Source organism: Lissotriton helveticus, chromosome 11 (assembly GCF_964261635.1).
Source record: "Lissotriton helveticus chromosome 11, aLisHel1.1, whole genome shotgun sequence".
In the NCBI taxonomy this organism is placed as follows: domain Eukaryota; kingdom Metazoa; phylum Chordata; class Amphibia; order Caudata; family Salamandridae; genus Lissotriton; species Lissotriton helveticus.
The window spans coordinates 1,002,525,296-1,002,548,637 of record NC_136072.1 but is presented as its reverse complement, the minus strand read 5'-3'; the positions used below and the strand labels follow the sequence as shown (position 1 = coordinate 1,002,548,637).

The following is a 23,342-nucleotide window of genomic DNA, read 5'->3' as shown; positions in this document are numbered from 1 at the left end:
GATTACAACTTGTTAAAACGTTAGTTAAGAGCTGTGCCCATAAACCAATATTCGACTTATAAACGTCCACTGGGACGCCATCTGGTCCTGGTGCCTTCCCTGAGGCGCTCTCGGTTATGGCCCTTCTAACTTCCTCATATGAAATGTCAATATCTAGAGGGAGTGCTGGCGGTTGTACATTAACTGCTCTTCCCCCTACCACAGAGGCTGACTCGCTTTGATCCAGAGTTTCGTCATTGTAAAGACCATTGAAAAATTCAACTAATTTTCCCTCGATAATTGCTACGTCTATGACATCAATCTCCCTGTTTACAAAAAAGGGGGCATTTACCGCTCTCCAAAAGCCAATATTATCCTTATTTATGCTTGCCTGGTGCAGGGCCTGCCAGGCTTCCTTTTTCAATTGCAACTTGCGTTTTTTTATTGCTAGTCGGTAGCAGGTTCTCGCCTGTCTGAGTTCTTCACTGCTTCTCTTTTCATTTCGAAGGACATTTTTCATGTGGGTGTGCGCCTTGCTATATGCCCTATTGAACCAGCCCTGTGTCTAATGTGACCCCTGTCTCCGTTCCCTGTTTAGTAATTTTCGTGCTTCCCCTGTTATTTTGAGGAAGGCGTCAAAGATTTGTACGTCATCCTTCGTCTGGGAAAGAAAGATTTCTAAGTCCTCTCGTTTCTTATTAACCAATGTTGTAAGAAAGACCACTGGGTCCACTTTGGTCCAGTTTATGGAGTATCCATTTGTGCTAGCGAGATTAATGTTGAAATTATAATTCATCTCATTCTTGTTAAAAGTTCTAGCAGTCCCTTCAACAAAGAGTTCCAGAGTAATCGGATAATGCTCACTCATTAGTGTTTCACAGGTTTTACAAATACAGACATTACAAGAATACCTGCGAGACATCAAAGCAAAGTCAATTATCGAATTACAACTCCTCCCATTAAATGTTGGCTCAAAGGGTACATGGGGTGTACACAGTGCATTCGCGTACCCTAGGTCAAAACGAAAGACTATTTCATTCAGTGAATCCCCCACAGTTATGTGAGCAAAATGTGCCAACGTGTCTTCACTGTCAATACCTAGGCCACAAATGCCCTGTTTACTATGTTGACATAAAAAACAGTTGAAGTCACCTACCCATATAATGCACATATCCCCAGACATTACTTCTGCCATATGGTTCAACATTTGAAATAAATCCCTTAAAATCTTTGCTATCTTAGGTTTGGGGATATTATTATAAAAGTTTATTAGCACTGTGCCCTTTTCTCCCCCCAGACTCACTGAAAGTATCTGATAGAACTCAGTCTCGCTAACAATCTTCATTTTTTTCACCCTCGACGTATTGGTCACAAAGGTGCATAAACCCCCTTTATTTCGCCCCTGCTTACTAAAACTAGCTGGGGTGCTGAACATTCTAAAGCCACTGATAAGTATTTCTTCAGTTAGCCAGGTTTCTTGAAGACAAATTAAGAGGTAGTCTTCTATAAAGATTAACCAATGAGAGTCTCTCACCTTGGATACAAGTCGTGCGAAGTTCCACAACAGTATTTTACTCACTTTGCAAATTTTATCCTTTAACAGCCCTTCCCCTGCAGCACTAGTGGGTATAATGTTTCCTAAGTTATCCCCTGACGAACTCAAGGTTAATGTTTTAACTAATCTATTATTACTGCCATCAATGGTTTTAGATACCTGTCCATAGGTTTCCTCACTCTCTGTTCTATCGTCTTGGTACACCATACAATCTCATCATTTGGCGTGATGTAACCACTTCCCTGTAATCTCAGGGTATTATGTTGTATAAATAACCCTTCCTCCCTGCTTTCACCATCCCTTCTCCCATACTGTGCATTTGGTCAATCTAGATCTTCCATTGACCCTGACTGGTCAAATCGATTATGAAGTGGGATAGCCCATGGTTTTATTATGTCATGACCGGGGTACCTAGTTTGAATTTTTTTGGTGGTGCTTAGATTGCGGGGGATAAAACGCCCCTAGTGGTAATACATTAATTTCACTGTGGTTAAAGGATAAATTCCCTATCCTATTAAGGATTAGGCGCACTAGCCTGGGATCGCTGAACGTCAAAACTATACAGTCTGCCTGGAGGATTTTTGACTTTGTCATATAATGCATCACTAAGATCAGTGTGTGTTTCCAACCAATGCAGAGATTTATTTCGGAGCTCCTACCATCGTTCTTGTTTCTGTGTATGTATTACGGGGGCATTAGCTAAAATTACTATGTAAGGTGTTGCTGCCGGTGGTAAACCGAGGCGATCACCCACTGTAGACCCTAATTAAAACCCCGTCTTAGTCGCCAGAGGCACATGGCTGGTGTATTATTATTTCCAGCTCCACGGTTAATTGGACCATTATTTGCTTTCTGACCAGTTCGAGAGTTAATAGATTTTTGGGGTGTAGGTCTAGATACGACCTGTAGGTTATCTGAATCCGAAATAACATGTGGGTCTGATATCAATGGCACCACTTTGGAGGTTCCCTGGGTCGGTATCTAATAAGACTCCATCGTCTTGCGTGTTTACATCTCTTATTGTGTTTTTATTATTTCCTTTTAAACACCCTTCTAAATTCGCCACTCTGTCTGTTAACTTCCCAAGAGCTGAGACCATATAGGTATACACATCATCAATTTGTTTCGATAGTTTTTCCAAAACCAGGGTTTGTTCCTCGATATTCAGAGTGGATTTTCCTGTACTACCCATATTTCTAGGTGCTGGTGTTTTGGCTTCTGGTTGTTTTCCGGTAATTTTCCTTTTCTTAGTTGTTAATTTTTTGGACCTATTTACCTGACTATCCCCTATGGGTTTGTTTGCTGCTGTGCTACCCATGATCGGGTTTTTAATGCGTTTAGATGGTGGTTGGGGATCCTCCTCTAACTCACTCGCCTCTAGGTGGTCAAAGATCTCCTGTATACACCCGTTCTTACTACCCTGAACAGTGTGGTTCTCCTTTTTGGGGGTAATAGAAAGATTTAGTGTGTTCGAATAAGCTGAGCCTTCCGTTTGGGCCCCCCGCCTCCCTTTCGTAATGGTCTCCTCCACCGTGTTAATTTGATCTTCAATGGCAGCCATTGCACCAGTCAGATAAGTCAGTAAAGATGTTTGTCCCACTGGTTTTAAATTTGTATTTATCGTTCCGGCTGCAGGTTCAACTGCGTGTCTCAACTTCCTTTTACTCATGTTTATAACAGTTGATCCTGTCATTAACTGACCATATCATTCAATATGCCACTACCACTCTAGCATTCACCAGATGTAAGAAAGAACGTTTTATGGCCTGGCATTCATAATCACTTCAGGATTGCAGTGGTTTCTCAAGCTTTCGTTAGTGAGAATGCCTACATGATAGTATGTGTTTCTTGATTTCTGACATCTTCATTGAAAGTTTGCAATGCCTTATTGAGCAGTAAAATATATATTGTACTCCTTGTATGAATGTATAACACTAATCACCTGTCTTAATATGAATAAGAGAGACATTTGGCAATGCATTTTTTAAACATCTTTACAGTGGTTGGTTTGATTTGTCACAACAGAACACATGCTTCATATGCAGACATATTGAAAATCATACAAATCCTTATAATTCAACATGTTTTCATACTATTTTGCAGAATAACAAATGGAGTTTATATCAGGGTGCATGGTTTTTAGAATAGGTTGAAATTAGGCTATAGGCAGACTTTTGGACTTCGTAAAGACTCATGGGAGATGTAGGGAATTTTTGGAGGGATATTAATAGAATGTAACCTCTTTTTTCCTAATAGGCTTTTGGCAATGCAAAAACTGTGCATAATGACAACTCCAGCAGATTTGGAAAATATATGGACATTCAGTTTGATTACAAGGTAAGGCAGCCATGATGATGGAGACTGTTAACAAAGCAATCAAGAGTGTATGTGATGTGTAAAGTATACAACCTTTATCCTGCTGGCACTCAAATTAACATATGGCTTTGAAATAAGGATGAGCTTGAATTGTGCAGGGCTAGGTAAGAGCTTTCTTTTGATTGAGTGCATATGCAGCTTGACGGCTTTCTCTCTGACATTTGTGGCTCCTCTGAAGGGGCGGGGGGATGCTGTAGGCATATGCTCCCTCTCTGGCCGTAGTTAAACACTCCATGTTATATTCAGTCTCTCGATGACTGTCAACTAGCGTCTGTACGGATGCTCTTCAGAGAGTCGGCTAGAAATGAGAGGGAGCATTGATGAGGCATTGAGATGACTACATACAAACAGGGGGGTCGAGAAAGTAGTGGGGCCATACAAAAACCCTTATTAACGTGGAAAGTGAAGGGACTTTAGACACTGGATATAATTTAGGGGAAGATTGGGGATAGGTGGTTACTGTGGCTGCATGACAGAGGAGATAACCAAGAATGGTGGAATAGAAGGACATGGAAATTTACTCATGGTGTCCATGAAATAATAACCAGAGCAGGAAGACACATGCAAGTACTGATTGAGGTATGTAAATGGCACAGCCCAAACAGACACTGTACAAAAGATGAACAAGCATTTGCAATGCAAAAGGTCTTGCATTAACAAGAGTTTAAGCTATTGGCAATGCAATAGATTAAACCCTCGCAAATGCGAGACCTACTGCATTGCAAATATATGTTTTTTTTACTAGCGCCCATGCGGCACTTTCACATTCATGAAGGCTGCGCCCCTTCCTTTAAACAAGCCGCGTCTAAAGAAAGGGGCATGTCCGACATTGAAGTAAAACTGCAGCATTAAGGCTTAGACAAAAAAAAGCATCTGTTTGTCAAGTTGACAAACAGATGTTTTTTTTGGTAAAAAGTGCCCATGCCGAGCTTTCAATTTAATGTCGGCCGCATACCTTTCTTTAGATGCGGTTTGTGTAAAGAAAGGGGGGCAGCCTCTATGAATGTGAAAGCACCACATGGGCGCTAGTAAACGAAATGCGGACCGCGCTGCTAAAATAAATAAATAAAAAAACGCGACCACTATAGTTGAAGCCGGCCGCCATTAGTAAAAATTAAAAGAAAAGCAGGCGGTGTGCTGCGAGGTAGTGGGTGGAATAGGGGAAGAGCATTAAATAAAATACTGCTCACCGACTTATAAAGCAGACCATGTAACAACACAGCGGTGCGTCCATTGGGGCGTAGGGGCGTGGCCCCACTAAGCCACATGGACGCACCGTGGTATTTTTGGCAATAATTACCTCTGTGTGACTGTTATCAGCGCTACCGGCCGGGAATCCGCCGGGAGTGGGAAACACCCGACTCAATCGGGAGTGCGCAGGGGGTGGGGCTGGCTGGGCTGCTGCAGCTTGAGTGACAGTCCACACTCAGCTGCAGCAGTACTGCGCATGACAAGGTGAGGTGCCACCTTGCCCGAGCATGCGCGCTAGACTTTCCCTATAGAGAGGGGTGCTGCTTCTTACAGGTGCCGCCGCTGAAAACACGTTAAAAAAGGGCGAGTAGTAAATGTGCCCCCCCAGTGCCAGGATTGGCTAGTCCACCGCTCGGAAGGTGTCACAGGAGTAAAGGCGGGCATTTAGCCCGGCCCTGGCATCGACACGCGTCAGTGCCCGTGCTCGCGCTAGCACCTTGAGAGCAGTTAATGCGAGGAAAGAATATTCACATCTCAAAGATATGTCTTAAATTGTAGCACCTGGCTCGGATTAGTGTCGATGGTAAAGCGAGGCTCATCGCCGCTGGCTGCAGGCCCCGGCGCACCGAGGCTGCCCCTGCCTCCCTGTTTGTGTTTCACAATGCGCACGAACGCCTGACTTTTACAGGTTTATCTGTGCCAATGCAGGGCGCTTTTCTGTGGGGACCCACGTGCCACATGGTCGAATGGAACCTTCTCATGCCATGAAGGATGAAGGTGGGATGTCCCCAAGGATAGCAGAATCTGTTGATGAACAGCACGTTAACCAGAAAGAAATGGGGGTATTTGTTTTCGTGTCCCTTCCGCCCTTGTTTCCTACTGTGTGAATGAGGCGGATAGAGTTTACCCCCAAGACATCAATAATTAAAGCCTCATTGGCATATCCGCAGCTGGCCCTGTGGTTTCACTTGGGACTGGACAGGTGAGCGCTGAGCTGCGCGAGGGAAGACGGCCCAGCTTTTGTAAGCGCCACGCTTAATCTGCTTTGGCCCGTAAATTCATTTTCTCTTCTCTACTCATTTTATCGGAATGCTTGCTTTTTATGCTACAAGACCCACACCTGTGTCTGCGCAGCAAACATCAATTAAGACTCAGAACAAAGAAAATGAAGTATATTAACAGGGGAATAAAAAAGGTACGCTTGATCTTTACAAAATATATCGCCTAAACTTTACGAAGGTACAAAATGCACTTTGTAGAATTAAGCTTTTTAAAACTTCACGATTTCTGCTTTGTATTTCTTTGTTGAGGTGAATAATTCTTTTAAACAGGTGAAAAGGGGCCTGTATTAACTATCTCAAATGTTTGTATTGAAGTCAGTTTTAGTTTCCAGCAAGGAGGAGGAAGTGACGCCTCCTCTAGCTCGAATGTTGTCGTCACCCTTTGCAGTCATTCTCTGATCTAGATTTCCCTTGCCAAATGCTTTGTGGAAAAGGATTCCCAGTAAACCCGTTTATGGGAGCTGAGCCCGATTCTACTGTGGGAGCATGGAATAAAACGACACAAACCTTTGGAAATGCCATCGTTAGCGCGCCGTTGTCATGTTCCTTCTACTCGCCTTGTGTTTTCCATGCTCGTAAAATCCTCTTGCGGCCCAGGACGCAGTTCTTTTGTGTGGGAATGGTGCTGAAACAAACGGGCCACTGCAGTTTGTCTTCAAACAATATTGTTTGTATTTCAAAAATGAAGGCAATGTTTTTGAAGAAGGAATCCTGATAGAACAATAAAGAGCTGTATTTCACTCGTGGGATTACAGAACATGAACTTGTTTTAACTTGTGAGTGTTTTTACGTTATTGCTTTAAAAGATTTGAGCTTTTCATATTGCATATTGGTTTGCTTTACTAAACAAGGTGGGGGCAGTGAATCCGAGGCCATTTGCATGATTGAAGACGGATATAAAGGTAATTTTAAGTGCCTTGTGTGTGTATGAAATGGAATGCATTATTAATGAGCATTGCTTGGGCTAAGGTTTCAGCCTGTTTGCAGAAGTATTCGTCAGCCTCATCTTTTCAGGCTGAACTTGTTTAATGCCATAATTGCAATGAGGGGTTAGCTGTGAGGCTGCTTTATTCCATCAGTTTTCGGTTGGGGGTCCAAGGCGCCAAGAATGTTATTAGATTTCCATTGTCCACTGAAGGTTCAGCTGCAGAGCAGAGAGCAGTTGGGTGTGTTGGGGGTGGTGCTGCGGGGATGGGGTGGATGTGGTGGAGTGCGAGGAGGAAGGATGGGTGATGAGGTAGGGCAGGCCTCTTCACCGAGTGCCTCATGAGCTGCTGGAAGCTGTCCAGGCACCGAACCAAGGTTCGATTCTCGACCTTGGCTCAACCTCATGCCATTCTGGGTACACCACTTAATAAATCTCTCCGCGCCTATAAAAAATGAATTTGTTTGTCTGTAATGTAAAACTCTCCAATACCTTCGGGAAGAGTTCGCTTTGTACAAAACTGCAAAAGTAATCTGTCTTGCCCGTTTTTTGTTTGTTTTTAGAACAAAAGCTTTATTGTACAACCTTAATCTATAGACACGTTCCAGTGCTAGCAGTATGTAGACACTGGGTGTGATATGTCATGTGTGCCACATGTCGCTGTCCTGATGAATAACACAGAAACACTAATGTGTGGCCTTGTCACCAGGACTGAGGGCACACCCGATCTGTTTTTCTCCAGCTGTCCGATTCGACGTGACACGCGTTCCGTTTACTAACATGAACTGCTGCTCAATAGAAATAGGGAACTTGGTGCCTGGGGGTCTGTTGGTCTGTGTGCCTGGGGGTCTGTTTTTCTGTGTGCCTGGGGGTCTGTTTTTCTGTGTGCCTGGGGGTCTGTTTTTCTGTGTGCCTGGGGGTCTGTTTCTCTGTGTGCCTGGGGGTCTGTTGTTCTGTGTGCATGGGGGTCTGTTGTTCTGTGTGCCTGGGGGGTCTGTTGTTCTGTGTGCCTGGGGGGTCTGTTGTTCTGTCGGCCTGGGGGTCTGTTGTTCTGTGTGTATGGGGGTCTGTTGTTCTGTGTGTATGGTCGTGTGTTGTTCTGTGTGTATGGGGGTGTGTTGTTCTGTGTGTGTGGGGGGTCTGTTTCTCTGTGTGCCTGGGGGTCTGTTGTTCTGTGTGCATGGGGGTCTGTTGTTCTGTGTGCCTGGGGGGTCTGTTGTTCTGTGTGCCTGGGGGGTCTGTTGTTCTGTCGGCCTGGGGGTCTGTTGTTCTGTGTGTATGGGGGTCTGTTGTTCTGTGTGTATGGTCGTGTGTTGTTCTGTGTGTATGGGGGTGTGTTGTTCTGTGTGTGTGGGGGGTCTATTGTTCTGTGTGTGGGGGTCTGTTCTGTGTTCCTGGGGGTCTCTTATTCTGTGTTCCTGGGGGTCTCTTGTTCTGTGTGCCTGGGGCGGTCTGTTGTTCTGTGTGCCTGGGGGCCGGTTGGTCTGTGTGCCTGGGGTGGTCTGTTGTTCTGTGTACCAGGGGGGCGGTTGTTCTCTGTGTACCAGGGGGCCGGTTGTTCTCTGTGCCAGGGGGGCGGTTGTTCCGTGTCCCTGGGGGTCTGTTGTTCTGTGTGCATGGGGGTCTGTTGTTCTGTGTGCCTTGGGGTCTGTTGTTCTGTGTGCATGGGGGTCTGTTGTTCTGTGTGTGGGGGGGGTCTCTTGTTCTGTTTGCCTGGGGTCTGTTGTTCTGTCGGCATGGGGGTCTGCCCGGTGGTATGTATGCATGTGGTACTGTAGGTGTGTTAGTCTGAGAGTGCATGGATGTTTACATGCATGTATCATCTATGTCGAGTCAACATGTGCTTGGATGGTGTGTATCTGTATTTACTATAAAAGTCAAACACATTCGCTTTGCCAATATGTGGATTTCATCTCACTTCAAAAGCAAATTTAAAGTCTAATTTTACGCCCACTTTACCTCTCAGCCTTGGTCATAGTTCCTCTAGAGAGATAACGGATGCAGAAATCTGACATTAATAGAAACAGAGTGGCTGGCTTTTATCTGGTATAAATGCTATCTCCAAGGCCTGTAAGTATGAGTTTTTATGAAATTGCATTTCTGCATGTTGCCTAGCTGCAGGGAGGAGGTTAATATTGTTGTGTAAATATCTCAGTGCACAGGAGTCTGTGGCAAATTACCCAGGACATAAATACAGTGGGGAGTTCATTGCATTGATTGTAATTCTTTTCCCAAACACATGTAAACTCAAACATACTCACACATGCAAACAGCCAAAAACACCAGCACATGTAAACGCAAACCTGCTCACACATGCAAACAGCCACAAACACCAGCACATGTAAACTCAACCATACTCACACATGCACACAGCCACAAACACCAGAGACCAACAAGCAGACAACCACATCCACTCACTTATTCTGATAATGGCAGCAAGCATGCGTACCGGAGGGCCCTAGAACAGGTAAGGTGCCAAAGATATAAAGACAACACTCCTAGCATTACAGAGTAAAGCTCATTCTCTTTCCGGTTTTTCAAAGCTGTTCCGCTTAGAAAAGGGTCAGTTCCTCTTGAGCATTCCACAAGAGTGACTCGCAGAGTTGCTACAGAAGAGTCACGTGCTGCTTCCTGGGTGTATAGGCCTATGGGGAAGGCATATGAGTCATCAGTCATTGCTTCATAGGTTCCTCGCAGTGACCGTGTGTAGGACCTGTATAATTTGATCATTGAATAGTCATATTGTATGGCTAAGCAGACCTTGAAGTTCAGATTTTTTCTTTTTTGAGTTTTATATAGCGTGAACTAGACCTGAGACATCGGGTATCAGAGCGCTTTACATGAGCACCAGTTTCGTTATAGATGAACACCTTCATTTTTTTATTGGTAGGCACGGGGAGATTAAGTGATTTGCCCTGAATCACAGGATGTAGAGTGTTGTTGCTGAGAGTCTAACCAGGTTACCCAGCTTCAAAGCCGACCGCTCTAGCCGTAAGGCTACATCCTCTCCCCTTGATTGTTGATTGTAGTCAATTGGTCACAATTATGCAACTCTCCTGTACGGATCGCTCATAGTATTCTATTTACTTAATAAAAAATGTTTGGGGAAAACAACAAAAATGTTTGCCCATATAACGTTATTTTGTATTGCACGTTCTTTAAATGCCATTGTCGACATCCGCCATGCCGCTGTGCTTTTTCCTTGAAGCACATGTCTTTTCAATGCCATCTGAAATTCCTGCAGAGATTGGATGGGCCACATATTGGGTGATGTGGAGTTTCAGTGTAGAAGGACAGAGATGTAAAAGTCCCAGAACTAGGAGGCAAACATGGTGGCTTTGGTGTTGTTTGAAGGTTGTGATTGGTGGATCTAAGGTTCTGATCTGGTGTGTAGTATGGTAGAGTGTCAGAGAGGGTGTTGGGAGCCGCGTCATTTGCTGATTTGAAAGTTGTGATTGGTGAATCTAAAGTTCCGAGTTGGTGTGTAGCATGGTAGGGTGTCAGAGAGTAGGTTGAATGCCATGTCATTTGCTGATTTGTATGTCCATGTAAGTGGTTTGAATACGGTCCTGTTCTTGAAAGTGAGCCAGTTGGCCTGGTGACCGGATTCAGTCTGAGCATAATAGGACGGAATGTATGAAGCTCTGTGGTTATACTGAATAAACAGCTACCTATGTTATGCCATCTATTAATGTAATAACTGCACTTTCACAATTGCTTTATTAACCTTCCTGCTTTCTCAAATTTGCTTGAAAATGCACGATTTTTCTTCTTTTTTTTCAAAATTTTCTTGGGGGGGGGGAGTGTATCCCCCCAAACCCCCCTTTTGGGGTTCGGGCTTGCTCGCTGCGCTCGCTCGCTACGGTGCTGTATGCAAATCACTTTGCGCCCCACCACTTTCAAATGTCACCCACCGCCCCTGAACCAGTAAAAGGTCCAGTTGCTATGGAAGGTAACAAATGCAAACAAGGCAGTACCAAGGAGGGACTAACAGTCCTAGTAACTACTTGGAAACCAGCATTTACAAAGAACAATGAAACAAGCCAGTTGAAAATATGGGCGTAAAGTGGGCACGGCTTCAAAGCCATACTCCAATACTGCTTGCCTCGCAGCAGTGCATGCGCTGCCCAGGCTCAACCTGAAGAGGGATACTGGAAGGAAACCGAGATGCAGATGGAGCATTGTATTCCTTTGGTGGGGGTAATAGGTCAAAGTAAGTAAGATGGGCAGACCTTTTTTTTGCCTACATTTCTCTTTTGATTTCAGACAGGAAAGAGCCTCTGATCAGAAGATGGATAATTTAGCACATGTAGTATCAGAAGAGACATTACTCAAAGTTGTTTTTAGTCAAAGAACAAATAATTGCATCTATGGACACCTTCTAATGGACACGCCTTAAAGCAGTTTGCTATTCTGAAAGTACCTCCCAGCGGCAGATTGAATCCAGAATTGATTTTAGCAATTCACCCATTTGAGTCTAGGTGGCGTTGAAACAGTGCTAGTCCCAGATCTTCCTGTGTCAGTCAGTAGTGGTCTAGGTCCAGAGGTGCCTGCTACTCTTAAGCTCATAGTTTTAAAAACAAAACATTTTTCCCAAAACATTTTACATATTTTTAAACATTTCACTGTTCTAACCCTAAAAAATGAAATGTTTACATCTCCACCTGAACATACTTTTATGTGTTTTTGTCCTATTAATCAAGTTTTCCTGTAGTGTTACTGGAAAGCTGCACCAGGTTTAGGTTTCAGGGTTTACCACTGGGAATGCCATGTGATAATTCCTGCAGGCCTGCATTCCCACTGTGCAGATTTATACATATTGTAGAATTCTGCACCGGGGGAATAGATCCCCCGGTACAACTGCACATCTTTTTTTCTAAAAAGGAATGACATTTTTCCACTTGAAGAAAGTTCTATCTCTACTCCTCTACAAATCGGGGGGTGACCTTTCCCCCTTTCCTACCTGAAAGGGAAGTTACTCCAACACTTGAATCGAAAAAATGTTCCATCCATTTTCAGAGTTAAGAGGAGGTGAATAAATATAGTATCGGAGCACTCTAAACAGTAAGATTAGAAAAGGTCGAGGTTCACACTGACTTCTTGTGTAAGCTGTGTTTGTATTTGTTCAGAAAAGGAAAGAAAGAAAACAAATTATCCAAATAGGCAACATGTGTTTTGTCCCATCGAACTTCCTCAAGGCTTTTATAGAAAGTATCGAAAATAGATGTTTTCTTTGAAACTACATAACTGACTCCAAACGCACACAGACCTAATGGTCATTTCATAGCCCTAATCTTGCCGGCATCCACGTACTTGAAAACAAAAGCAGTCAGGCTTAACGTAGAGGCACTTTGTTCAGTATTTATGCAGAACACAACCATTAATAAAGTGAAAGCACAACACATGAAAACTCCCATACCAATTTAGGGAAAGAAAGTACATTTTAATACATTAAATGACACCAAAATGAATTAAATCCAATCAGTAGAACCGGAGCTATGAATTTTTTAAGTTTTAAGGGAAAAGTGGCACCTAAAAGATTAAAGCACCAACCACGGGTATCTGGTCATTCGAGACTAGGGCAAAGTCAAGAATTAAGGCCAATCACGATGAAGTACGATTTGGCTGCACAAGGTGGATTGGGCCCCGTCTCGGTATACCTTCGGACTTAGAAGAAATTTCACAGAAAAGTTCCTGAGAAGGTGAAGTTCAGCAAGGAAAGGCAGCTGGAGGTGTCCGAAAAGGAGACGCTGTCACCAGGGAATCGTTGTACGGAGTTGTTGTCAAGATTTCTACACTTGAACTTTGTAAATTTTTGGGGAGTCAAAAATCTCCAGGGGGACGGAGATGCAGACAGGGGCTATACAAGGCTGGATACCCTTGCTGAAGGCCCTACTGAACATGATGTGCTGCAGAGAGACGAGCCTAGTGGGAGCTACTGTGAATTCAGGCTGACTAACGATGCATCTCAGGTGGATCGGCGAGCTGGTAGGTCCTAGTCTCCTGTTGGTTCTCCGGACACTTTTTTTTAGATCCCAAGTTTCAGGTTTTGACTGGAGGAACACCTTTTGGAATAAGTCCATAGGTCCAGGACTGATGGGGCACCATTTCGGGGGATTCAGGTTTCACTCCAGGCAGAGGCCAATTGCAGAGTTCAAGGACTCTGGTGCTTGTTATGTCCCTATAGCTCACTCAGGAGGCCAGCCAACTAACTCTTGGAGTCACTCTGATAGTCCTGGGATCAAGCAGCAAGGCAGGCCTCAAGCAGCAGGGCAGTTCTCTTGTAGCATCAGGACAATTCACTGAAGTACAAATAGGCTTCAAGCAGCAGGGCAGTCCTCTGGAGTACAAGGCATTCCTTCTGGGTGTACCTCATAAGTCCATGAGTGTACTGAAGAGTTGGTCTGAGGGCCCAGCATTAATACCTGGTGCCAGCCTTTGAAGTGGTCAAAACGTCTAGGCTACCCCATATCTGGTTCTGGAAAGTTCCATACTTCCCCTGCCCAGGCTCCAAGTAGTCTAGGGCGACCTAAGATCAGTGTCAAGTTCCTTTGTGAGTGTGCTGGATGCAGCTCTTTGAAATGTAAGTGGGGCAGAGAACAGCTCCGGCCTTTCCATCCAGGCAGGATGGCCCATTATGCCAACAACTTGTCACCCTTAGTCTCACTGGGAGGAATACACAAAGGCCAGCAGGAACTATTCACAGTCATGTGCCCAAGAACACAGGCTGCAGGCACCATATGGTTAGGACAAGAAAATGCCAACTTTCTAAAAGTGGAATTTTCAGAATTGTCACTGCAAATCTAACTTCATCATTAAAGAGGATTTTACATTACAATTCTTTTGAGACCAAACATGATATTTCCACCTGTTCCCAATCAAAAGTTAGCATGTATTAGTTGTAATAAGGTAACCCAGTGTTATCCTATGGGAGAGTTAGGTCGCACAGTAGTAAAAAACGAATTTGGGAATTTTTCAATGCCAGGACAGGTAAAAACTCAAACACACAAGTCATAACTTTAAGTACAATGTTGAGGGCCTACTTAATGAATGGCTTATATGTATTAAAATGGAGATTTAGGCCTGTCAGTAGATTTATTTTGACAGGTTGAACTGGCAGTTTAAAACTACACACAGACTGCAATTGCAGGCCTACGTCATGCTTTAAAGTGCTATTTATTTGTTTTTTGAAATTCTGTTTATTGTAAATATAGTCAAGGCACAATACAATCATACAGTAAGTATAAGCACTAAATCCAGACAGCAGTAGGTTCTTAGCAATCTGCATATCAATTTCACATAGCTCAGTCCATGTGGCAGTATTCCAATTGTTGAAATCACAACACCCCGTCACCTCCATCATCACAATCCCTCTACACCCGTACCCGTGATTTAAATGGCTATTTTAGTGAGTGGCACAGTAAATGCTGTAGGCCCTCTAGTAGTATTTAATTTGCAGGCCCCTGGCACATGTAGTACCACTTTACTAGCGACTTATAAGTAAATTAAATGTTCTAATTGACTGTAAACCACTTTTACCATATTTAAAGGAGACTTTAGTGCTGGTTACCAGTGGTAAATTGCATAGAGCCCCAATACCAACAAAAACCAAATCTAGACAACAGGAGCGGAGAAGGTAAAATGTTTGTGGGAAGACCATACCAGGTCTAACAGGCTGCAAACCTACACGTGTTGTCAAATATATCTTTGTAAATAGGCCCCTATGCCTTTTCAGAAATAGAAAGCTACATGTATGTGACCCATATTTATCCTGTACATAGTTTTTATTACTGGATCATGATGCAGATTCCTGCCACCTGTGTGCCTCTATGCCTATGAATAATAGATTCTTTCTTGAGGCTGCCCAAATCCTTCTCAAGGTGACTTTCCTCACTTTAAAGAGCCTCTGTGACATTCTCAGCACTGTTGTGTAAGGAGAGCGATATACAACAAATCTCCAGCTGGTTATTAGACTTTGGCACGTACTAGCACAGGAGAAAAAATGATCTCCATCAACCACATAGTTAAAAAGTTCTCCAAACAATAGGCACCTCTAATAAGACCCTTCAATATAAGGAATACAGTTGCTTCACGCCACTCAGACTTGAAGTACCAAACCTGTTTGAATGTCACAGAGAAAGATCAGTGAAGAAAGAAGGGTATTCAAGTGGGGATAAGGGGTGAGAACAATCCTGGAAAAGGTCAAAGGAGTCTATGCAGGCACATTACAAGCCGGTCTTTAAGAAAAAGCAGGAAGGTCATAGATATTGAGCATAAAGTACATGAACACCGAGGTTCTGAGTGGGGCGGGGGTATGATATTATGTCTTCAACTAAGCAAGTAATGTCTGAAAAATGAATACAAAGAGTTTCATATGATAGATTTAAGGTCATTCGAATTGCTATTTTGTGACTTTCTCTTCCAAAATATTAACTGAAGCACAAACTTGTGCCACAGGCAATGGAAGTGACCGACCATAATTATGGTGACTGTGCATTGTATTAATGTTATTACTTATTTTTTTTAAACTCATTCAGTTGGCGAGCACTTTTGCATGGTTGTTACTGTAAAAACTGGAAAGTATTTCAGTGTCTAGAGGGTGAATAGCCAACTTCCACATGTTTGTTGTTTACAGGAAATACTTGAGAAATTTGTTTTATCTGAAGGATCCCTTGTTTCTTGCAGGATGCTCCGGCAGGTGGACACATCCTGAGTTATCTGATAGAGAAGTCCAGAGTTGTCCATCAGAACCAGGGAGAGCGGAATTTCCACATCTTCTACCAGCTGCTGGAGGGAGCAGACGACAAACTGATGACCTGGCTGGGACTGGAGCGCAACTCCCAGAAGTACAGCTATCTTATACAGGTTGGAATAATTCATTTAATCATACCTGGTGGTGATGGGAGTTAGGACCCACTTTGTGCTGCAGCAGGGCGTGTAATAAAATGATGCCCAAGGCATTTTGAATCATCCTCCAGATTTTGGATATTTAGACTGGACTAACGTTGCTTGTATCTTTTATTCAACAAAATACTCATACGGCTAATTTGTAAGAGGACTGAAAAGCACAAGCATTTCTCTTGTGGCCAGCGAGCTTTACATATTTTAACATCCATTTTTATTCCATTTTATAGTATTTAAGCATAGCGAAAATTTCGATTTGACTTTTAGGGCCCGATTGCGATGTCGGATGGACTGGAGTCCGTCCAACATCGCTCTGGAAATGGAATCGAATGACCTCCTGTCATCAGTTCCAGTCAAGCATTAGGATGCAACAATCCTATAGTTTATCATGGGAGCATGCCTTCCGCAAGGAATGCATGCTCCCATGGCAAAAAGCAGAGGTGCCGTTCATCCCTGTACCCCGTGGTAGGCACCTAAACAGGTGCCCCCTAGGCTGCCATTCGGCAGCCTTGCACCCATGGGGGCCCTGCTGGTGGCCTCCGAAGCTGTTTCCTAATGCCTTTCTGTGCCGGAAAGGCTGGCACCAAAAGGCAGTGGGATACTGCCATCATAATCCCTCAGCCAGAAAGAGACGGCCAGGGGATTACTGCAGGGTTTGCGGATGGCGGACAGGCTCTCTGAGCCCGTCGGAAGCCATTCAGAAATCCGAGTCAGATTCCCTTCCGACCAAACCCATCTAAATGGCTCGGTCGGAAGGGAATCCGAACGGCAGATTACCATGCAGGCAGGAGGGCTCCGACCGACGGTTGGAGCCCTTCCTGTCCGCATCCTAATCGGGTTCTTATAATCAATGTGTGGATACAATTATTTCAATACTTTTACAACTGGCAATTTACTAAAAGTACTAAACCGAGCCTTTTCCCTTTACTCCCTCCTCTCTTACATTCATTCATCTGCAATATGGGCACATAATTGTCACTCTAATGGACTCGAAAATCTTGAGGCCTGATTTGCAGATCCTCTGAGGTACAGCCAGTATTTAAAATCTATCGCCCCAGGGTTCAGAATTTATTGAGTAAGATACATTGCCCCTATTTGATATTTTTTCCTTTAATGGGGATTAACATGTAGATTTTGGTTACTGCACCAAATCCAGCATGCTCCGGTAATTATTGGGCCTTTGTCAAAGTTAAATTCCTGGAGGTTGACCTGCCTAAATTTGACGGGGTGCAAACTTTATCAAAGCTGGTAATGCTGGGTTCAATAAACACCACAAAACTCTTAAATCCGACCCTTGCACAACCAGAGGTTTGTACAAGGGTCAGAATGTTCCGGGGCACTTCTAATCAGGCCCTTTGTTTCTCATTCATAACTATTGACTATGACATTTTACCAATAATAATAATACTAATACTACTGGTAGTGTGATATCAGCCATAAATCCAGGTCAAATGAGTACTGGCAAGTCAATACTACCAAGTGTGGTTGAATGGTTGAACTATTGTGTAGTCCAGATTTTCAGTTTCATGTAGGCAGTTAGTCACTGTTAGGTTTGAATTCTTAACCGTGATACAGGTCTTTTGCTGTCTGAGGTATGGGCAACTGTTTCCAGATCCAGAATGTCACCACACACTGGAATAAGTGGTAGGCAAGTGCACTCGAGAAGCTGTCACCATCTCATGAGGAAAAAAAGCCAAAAATTTAAAGAAGCCTCCTTGATAGGTGAATGCTTCAAAGGTTTAAAAGAAAACCAAGAATGTGGAATCCAATAGAATTAGTCAGGAGCACGTAGTCAGTTCAGCAAGTGGAGGGAGCAAGGGAACAATTAAATGAAGGGCTGGCTTTAGGGCAGTGCGACCGGTGCAGCCGCACTGGATGCCGACCTGTGGAGGGGGTGCTGACCACAGGGGGTTGTACTGTGTTTAGCAATGATTTGAGAGATGAGGTCACTTTTGCCTGGTGACAGTGAGTGAATCCAAGGAGGCGGTCATGGGTTGTGGGGGTGCCAAAAATGATTGTTGCACCGGGCACTATAAGCGCTAAAGCCAGATCTGAGTAAAGGTACACGCTCTCCAACCAGACTGGATCCTTTATATATTAAAAGAACAGGAAAAGGAAAGGGCAACAAACACCACATTATAGTAAACACAAAAGGAAAGAAATCAAGGAAGAAACAGCCAGGATAGAACAGGAAAAGAAACAGGAATGAAAACTTGAACTGAACAATTGCGGAGCAGCTTTAAAAGGCAACAGCAAATCCTCAGGTAGGTGATTGCTATTTTTGAGTTGGAGGACCACGGGGCAGCACCTAAGTGCCCAGGATCACAAGAGAAGGCATCCTGAGGTGAATGAAACTCACAGCCTGTACCTACAGACTTTATGCAATGTCTTCTGATACCCAGAAACTACAGGACCATGCAAGATATTGTAGTTCTCAGGGGCCCAGGTGGCTGAGACGCTGTAACCGCAACAGTGACTTAAGTAAACATATAGCCATGGTAAGAAAACTTGCTTGCAGTCCATATGGTTTTGGTGAGGATATATGGGGAGTGGAGACTAAGCTATCCTACTATTCTCTGTAGCATTGCCGAGACACAGTAGAATTTCATGCTGTCGATGGTGGTGTAGGGAATACTGCAGTGCAAATGCCCAAAGTCTACAAAAGCAGATAAATAGTGAGCACTTCATAAAGAGGTTATACACTCAAGTTGCTGTTCACAAACTGCGGTTTGTAGTATGCTTGTAGTAGTAGCATAGTACTACAAACATGCCACAAAATGCAAGGGGCTATTCCCACAGGCTACTTATACTTTTGAATAATTTACTTGTGTAATTTACTCTTCCTTTTTTAAGTAACGTTTCTATTTTAGGCTATTCACAAAATCCAAGTGTAAATGTAAAAGTGTAAGACTAAATTAAATGTGTAAATTACTCAAAGTGTAAGTTACCTATGTGAATATCCCATGTAAACTCTGGAGATCTCTTTCGAGCATTCCACCTAAAGAGCACCAAATCATTTTATCTATATTAGCTTGGCCAGAATCTCCATTCTCTACTGTTAAAAATGTTGGAGGTGAGAGCTCATAAACACCAAAAAACAAGTGCTTATATTACTGCTATTTTCAGGTTCATAGCACAGATTCATAGATAAAGTTCATGCCAACTTTAAATTTCAAAATATCAAACAAATGAGTAAAAATGTGAGCATGTACAGTGTTAGTGTTATTCCAAAGTTGAAGCAAGGGGCTTGGATGTGTGCTATACACTTGGGAGACAGCACTTTCGCATTGTAATTATACTGAAAAACAAGTTGCCTTCTTATGGAGTACCCATTCAATACCAACAGCACAGTCTTTCTATTTAACCTCACATCTTGCCCACAGGCATTTTTCAAATGTGTGGCAGAGAGTCAATGCACCTGAGATGACAGAAGATATTTACACAACCACATTTAGATGAGCCATTGATCCATTTTAACTTACATACAAAATTACTCCAAGACTTTTTGATGACAACCAAAATTTTACAAAATTTGTGACTCCAGAGGAAACAATGGAACTAAATCACAAAAGGCATTGTGGAGTACGTAAAATAGTACTCCAGTTGTGCCATTTCTCACATTACAGAATACAAAGCAAAAGAGTCTGAGGGAAAAATTGATGACTCTTCCAAAAAACGATTAATTGTATTAGAAGCCGAAGCTTCCCATGCCTTAAAATCAACCCTAAAGAGTATAGAGACCAGTCTAGCAATGTATGCTCCAAAATTGATAACAGCTGCCAAAGACCACCTTGCAGACAAAGCCTGGATTGAGGAACAATCAGTCTTGAAACATATTTTAACTCCATCTCACACTGAAGAGGGATCTTAGTGAACTGATTAGGATTTTGCTGATGCGCCTAGAGCTCTATAAAACTTAGAGTAAACTGCTATCTTAAAGACTCTGAAATCCCAACAGTTGGCCCACAGCAAAGGAAAGTCAGAGTCTGACAAAAAATGCCTTTCATGCTTTGGATGGAGATACATTTTTTTGTGGACATCTATCCATATCCATATGTACAGAAAGCAAACCCTCAAGAAAGAAGATAAGTTTCAATAGCAAGGTGCTACATTCGCCAGTGGCTAAGAACTTGGCAAGATGAAATGTGTCAAAATCAGTAAGATGTATCTATCCACTAGATCACTCACCATTTGTACAACATTTGATAATGATATGTCCATCATTTGTAATGATTGCAATAAAGAATATTACCTCCAAGGTGACCAGAGAGGGAGTAAAAGACACAAAAACTGCAATGCTGTACCTTCTGTGTAGCCAATACTCATCTGTGAGAGGCATGGTGAGGCAATTTCTGAATGTATTTGATACCATGTTCAAGATTCCACAACAGCAAGTGAAGTAATTTAGACATTGACACTTACTCCAATGTGAAATACAGAGAACTATAAAATGTGGGCAATGTGATACTGTCATGAAATTCCAGGTCAGAATCTAAATTGGCTGACCCATATTGTAATTAATTGGGGAACGGAAAAATAAAAGCTTGTGAACAACAAGAGATTTTTTGAGTCAAAAGAATTCTGTTCCATGAATTATATAATCGCAAATGGGTGGAGTCTTCCCCTACTTTTTATATGATGCTATTTATCTGATGTTTATTACTTCTAGTTTGAGAAATTGTCCCTAACATACATTTGTATTGCCACTAATATGTGAACATTTTTCTTTTTTGTATTGATTTGTTTTTAATAAGTTTTAAAGGCTCTATTTTGATATTATTTTTAAGGCAACCATTAAATAAAATATCAGACATTTACAAATATTATAATGCCATTTGATTGTAAGCTCCCTCCTTCCTTGCTAAAATCATTTTATATTTCTACAAAAGTCAGACTGTCATGTTACCCTCTTTGTTCTCAAACCTATACTGTCAAGCTAGCCGTCTCGTCATATATCAAATGTGAATAGAACTCTTGGGTATTAATTCCATAGAAAAATGCTTCTCTTCGAATTTTCCTTTGGCTTTTCCTTTTTAAAGGAATTTTCTATCTTCATTTTTTAACTTTAAAATGCTCTCACATGAATATTAAAAGTTAAGTTAAAGAAGCAGCTGATTAGTTATTATTTAAGAATCGTATAATGAAGCCCATTGTGACTTAGCTTTTGCATTCATTTATGCACTATGTGAAATAAGCAGAACTTCCATATTTCTATTAAACTTTCTTTAAAACTTTTTTGAAATAGTGGACATGCTCCATTCACTCTGTTTAGACTTTAATCTATCCTGTAAATGAATTTGTGGAGGTCAGGCATCATTTTTGTTCTTTCCTGCCTTTTTTGTCATCTGTTCTCTCACTTATATGTTGATATTTTTTTTGTAACTTTTTTATTATAAAAAGAAACATAGAAGAACAGACAAGGCAATATAACAGTAGTACATCAATCGGGCGAGTGCTCAAGGAGGACGGGAGGTACAAGTAGTATGATACAGGAGTTGTTGTACACAGGGGAGGGGTCCGGAAGCAAGAAATACAAAATCAAGAACAAAATACACTACACTGCACCAGGAATGTCGGGTCAGGGAGACTGGGAGGGACTAGAGATCTCTGTGAGAGGGGGCGTACATATATCTCCCGGTACGAGTTCCATTGATTCCAAATTTCCCCCCATTTTCTGGGTCTGCCTCTCGCCACATATACAGTCTTCTCTCTAAACATGCACCAGTCCATGTTCTCTTTCCAGGCTGTCACTGTGGGGGGCCTCTGGGACCCCCAAAGCTGTGCAATGTCTCTCTTAGCAATCATATTACCAAGGGTCGTCCATCGTAGCTGCGACACATCATAGTCATTTGGCCCCCATACATTCAGCAAACATCGTCGGGCCTCTGGCAACATCACAATACCTGTTACTTCATTCACCACCTCATGTATACGGTTCCAAAAAAGTACCATCTCAGGACATTCCCAAATTATGTGGAGAAAGGTACCAAGCAGACCACAACCACGCCTACAGAAGCCATCCGTCGAATATCCCATACGGAGCAGGCGGGGGCCGGTAACATAAATTTGATGAAGGATTTTAAGCTGGACCAAGCGGAGACGGGCCGGGATTGCGACCTCCCTGGGAGAGGAGATCGCAGATTGCCAGTCCTCGTCGTCCAATTCAATACCATCCGCAATCCAGGTCGCCCTGAGGTGCTCGAGCAAGCTCGAGCGATCATTGATCATCTTTTTATAGATCAAAGAAATTGTGCTATCTGGCACGTGACCATCTAATATACGATCTTCGAGGGGGGAGCATTCCGGAATATCGCTACCCGCGGGGAAAGCCGAATTTAACGCGTGGCGAACTTGAGCATAACAGAAGAATTCCTTATCACCTAGCTTATATTCCGCCTGTAGTTCTGCGAAAGTCTTTACCCTGCCCTTAACCCAGAGATCCCGCACTTTACTGATGCCAATCATATCCCACTTCTCGAATCCTTTCGTTCTCCACAGGCAACCCAGTCTCGCAGAAGCATAAAGCGGGGTCGCGCGGGTCAAACGATCCCTCCAGCCCATAGCCGCGGTCGCACAATGCCACACTCGCACGGCGATCCCGGTGGGACCCGAAAGCTGCGAGCGAGAGGTTCCGGAATAGAGCGCCCTGTTATAGTCTCCCCCCGGTAGCAGCCATCTATCCATTTCAAACGCTGGATTCATAGCCGGGCCATACATCCCGTGATTAATTGCAGCAAGCTTGGAAGCCCAATAATACCGCCTGATTTCCGGAAGTGCTATACCGCCGTCATACCAGGGAAGCTTTAACTTTGGAAGAGCGATATGCGAATGTCCGCCCCATATCAATTGCCTCTGTAAAGATTCTACCTCTCGGAAGTACCTCGACGGAATCACATCAAATGTATTCTGGAGTGCATATAAAAACCTCGGTAAGGACATCATTTTAAAAAGAGCCGCTCGCCGTAGTGGAGACAACGGTAATCTACGCCAACTCACTACGTCCGATCGTAAACGTTGAAGCGGAGGAAGTAGATTACGCTCATAGCGGACCGCAGGGTCCAATAATATAAAAACTCCCAAATATTTAAAACCCGACTGCGACATCTGGATAGGACATCCACGCGGCAGGAGGGGGACGTCACCAGCGAGCACGTATATATGAGACTCGGTCCAGTTAATGACGAGGCCGGAGTTTTCCTGGAAAGAGTTAAGCACGTCAAACAAAACATTTAGCGATTTTTGAGGCGACGTGAGGTACAGCAAGATATCGTCCGCATATAGTGAAATGCGGTCCTCAAAGTTCGGAGTCCAGTGTATACCCCTCATCGAGGGCTCCCACCGTAGCCAGGCT

At 43.2% G+C, this 23,342-nt stretch overlaps 1 protein-coding gene across 1 annotated transcript in view; it reads left to right on the top strand.

Annotated features, from left to right (window-relative positions):
- Positions 1 to 23,342, top strand: part of MYO1H (myosin IH) — a 749,175-nt gene that overhangs the window by 33,578 nt on the left and 692,255 nt on the right. The window contains exons 4-5 of the mRNA XM_078666099.1: positions 3,791 to 3,871; positions 15,773 to 15,952. Coding sequence (XP_078522225.1) covers positions 3,791 to 3,871; positions 15,773 to 15,952 — 261 coding nt within the window. The remainder of the gene's footprint in view (positions 1 to 3,790; positions 3,872 to 15,772; positions 15,953 to 23,342) is intronic.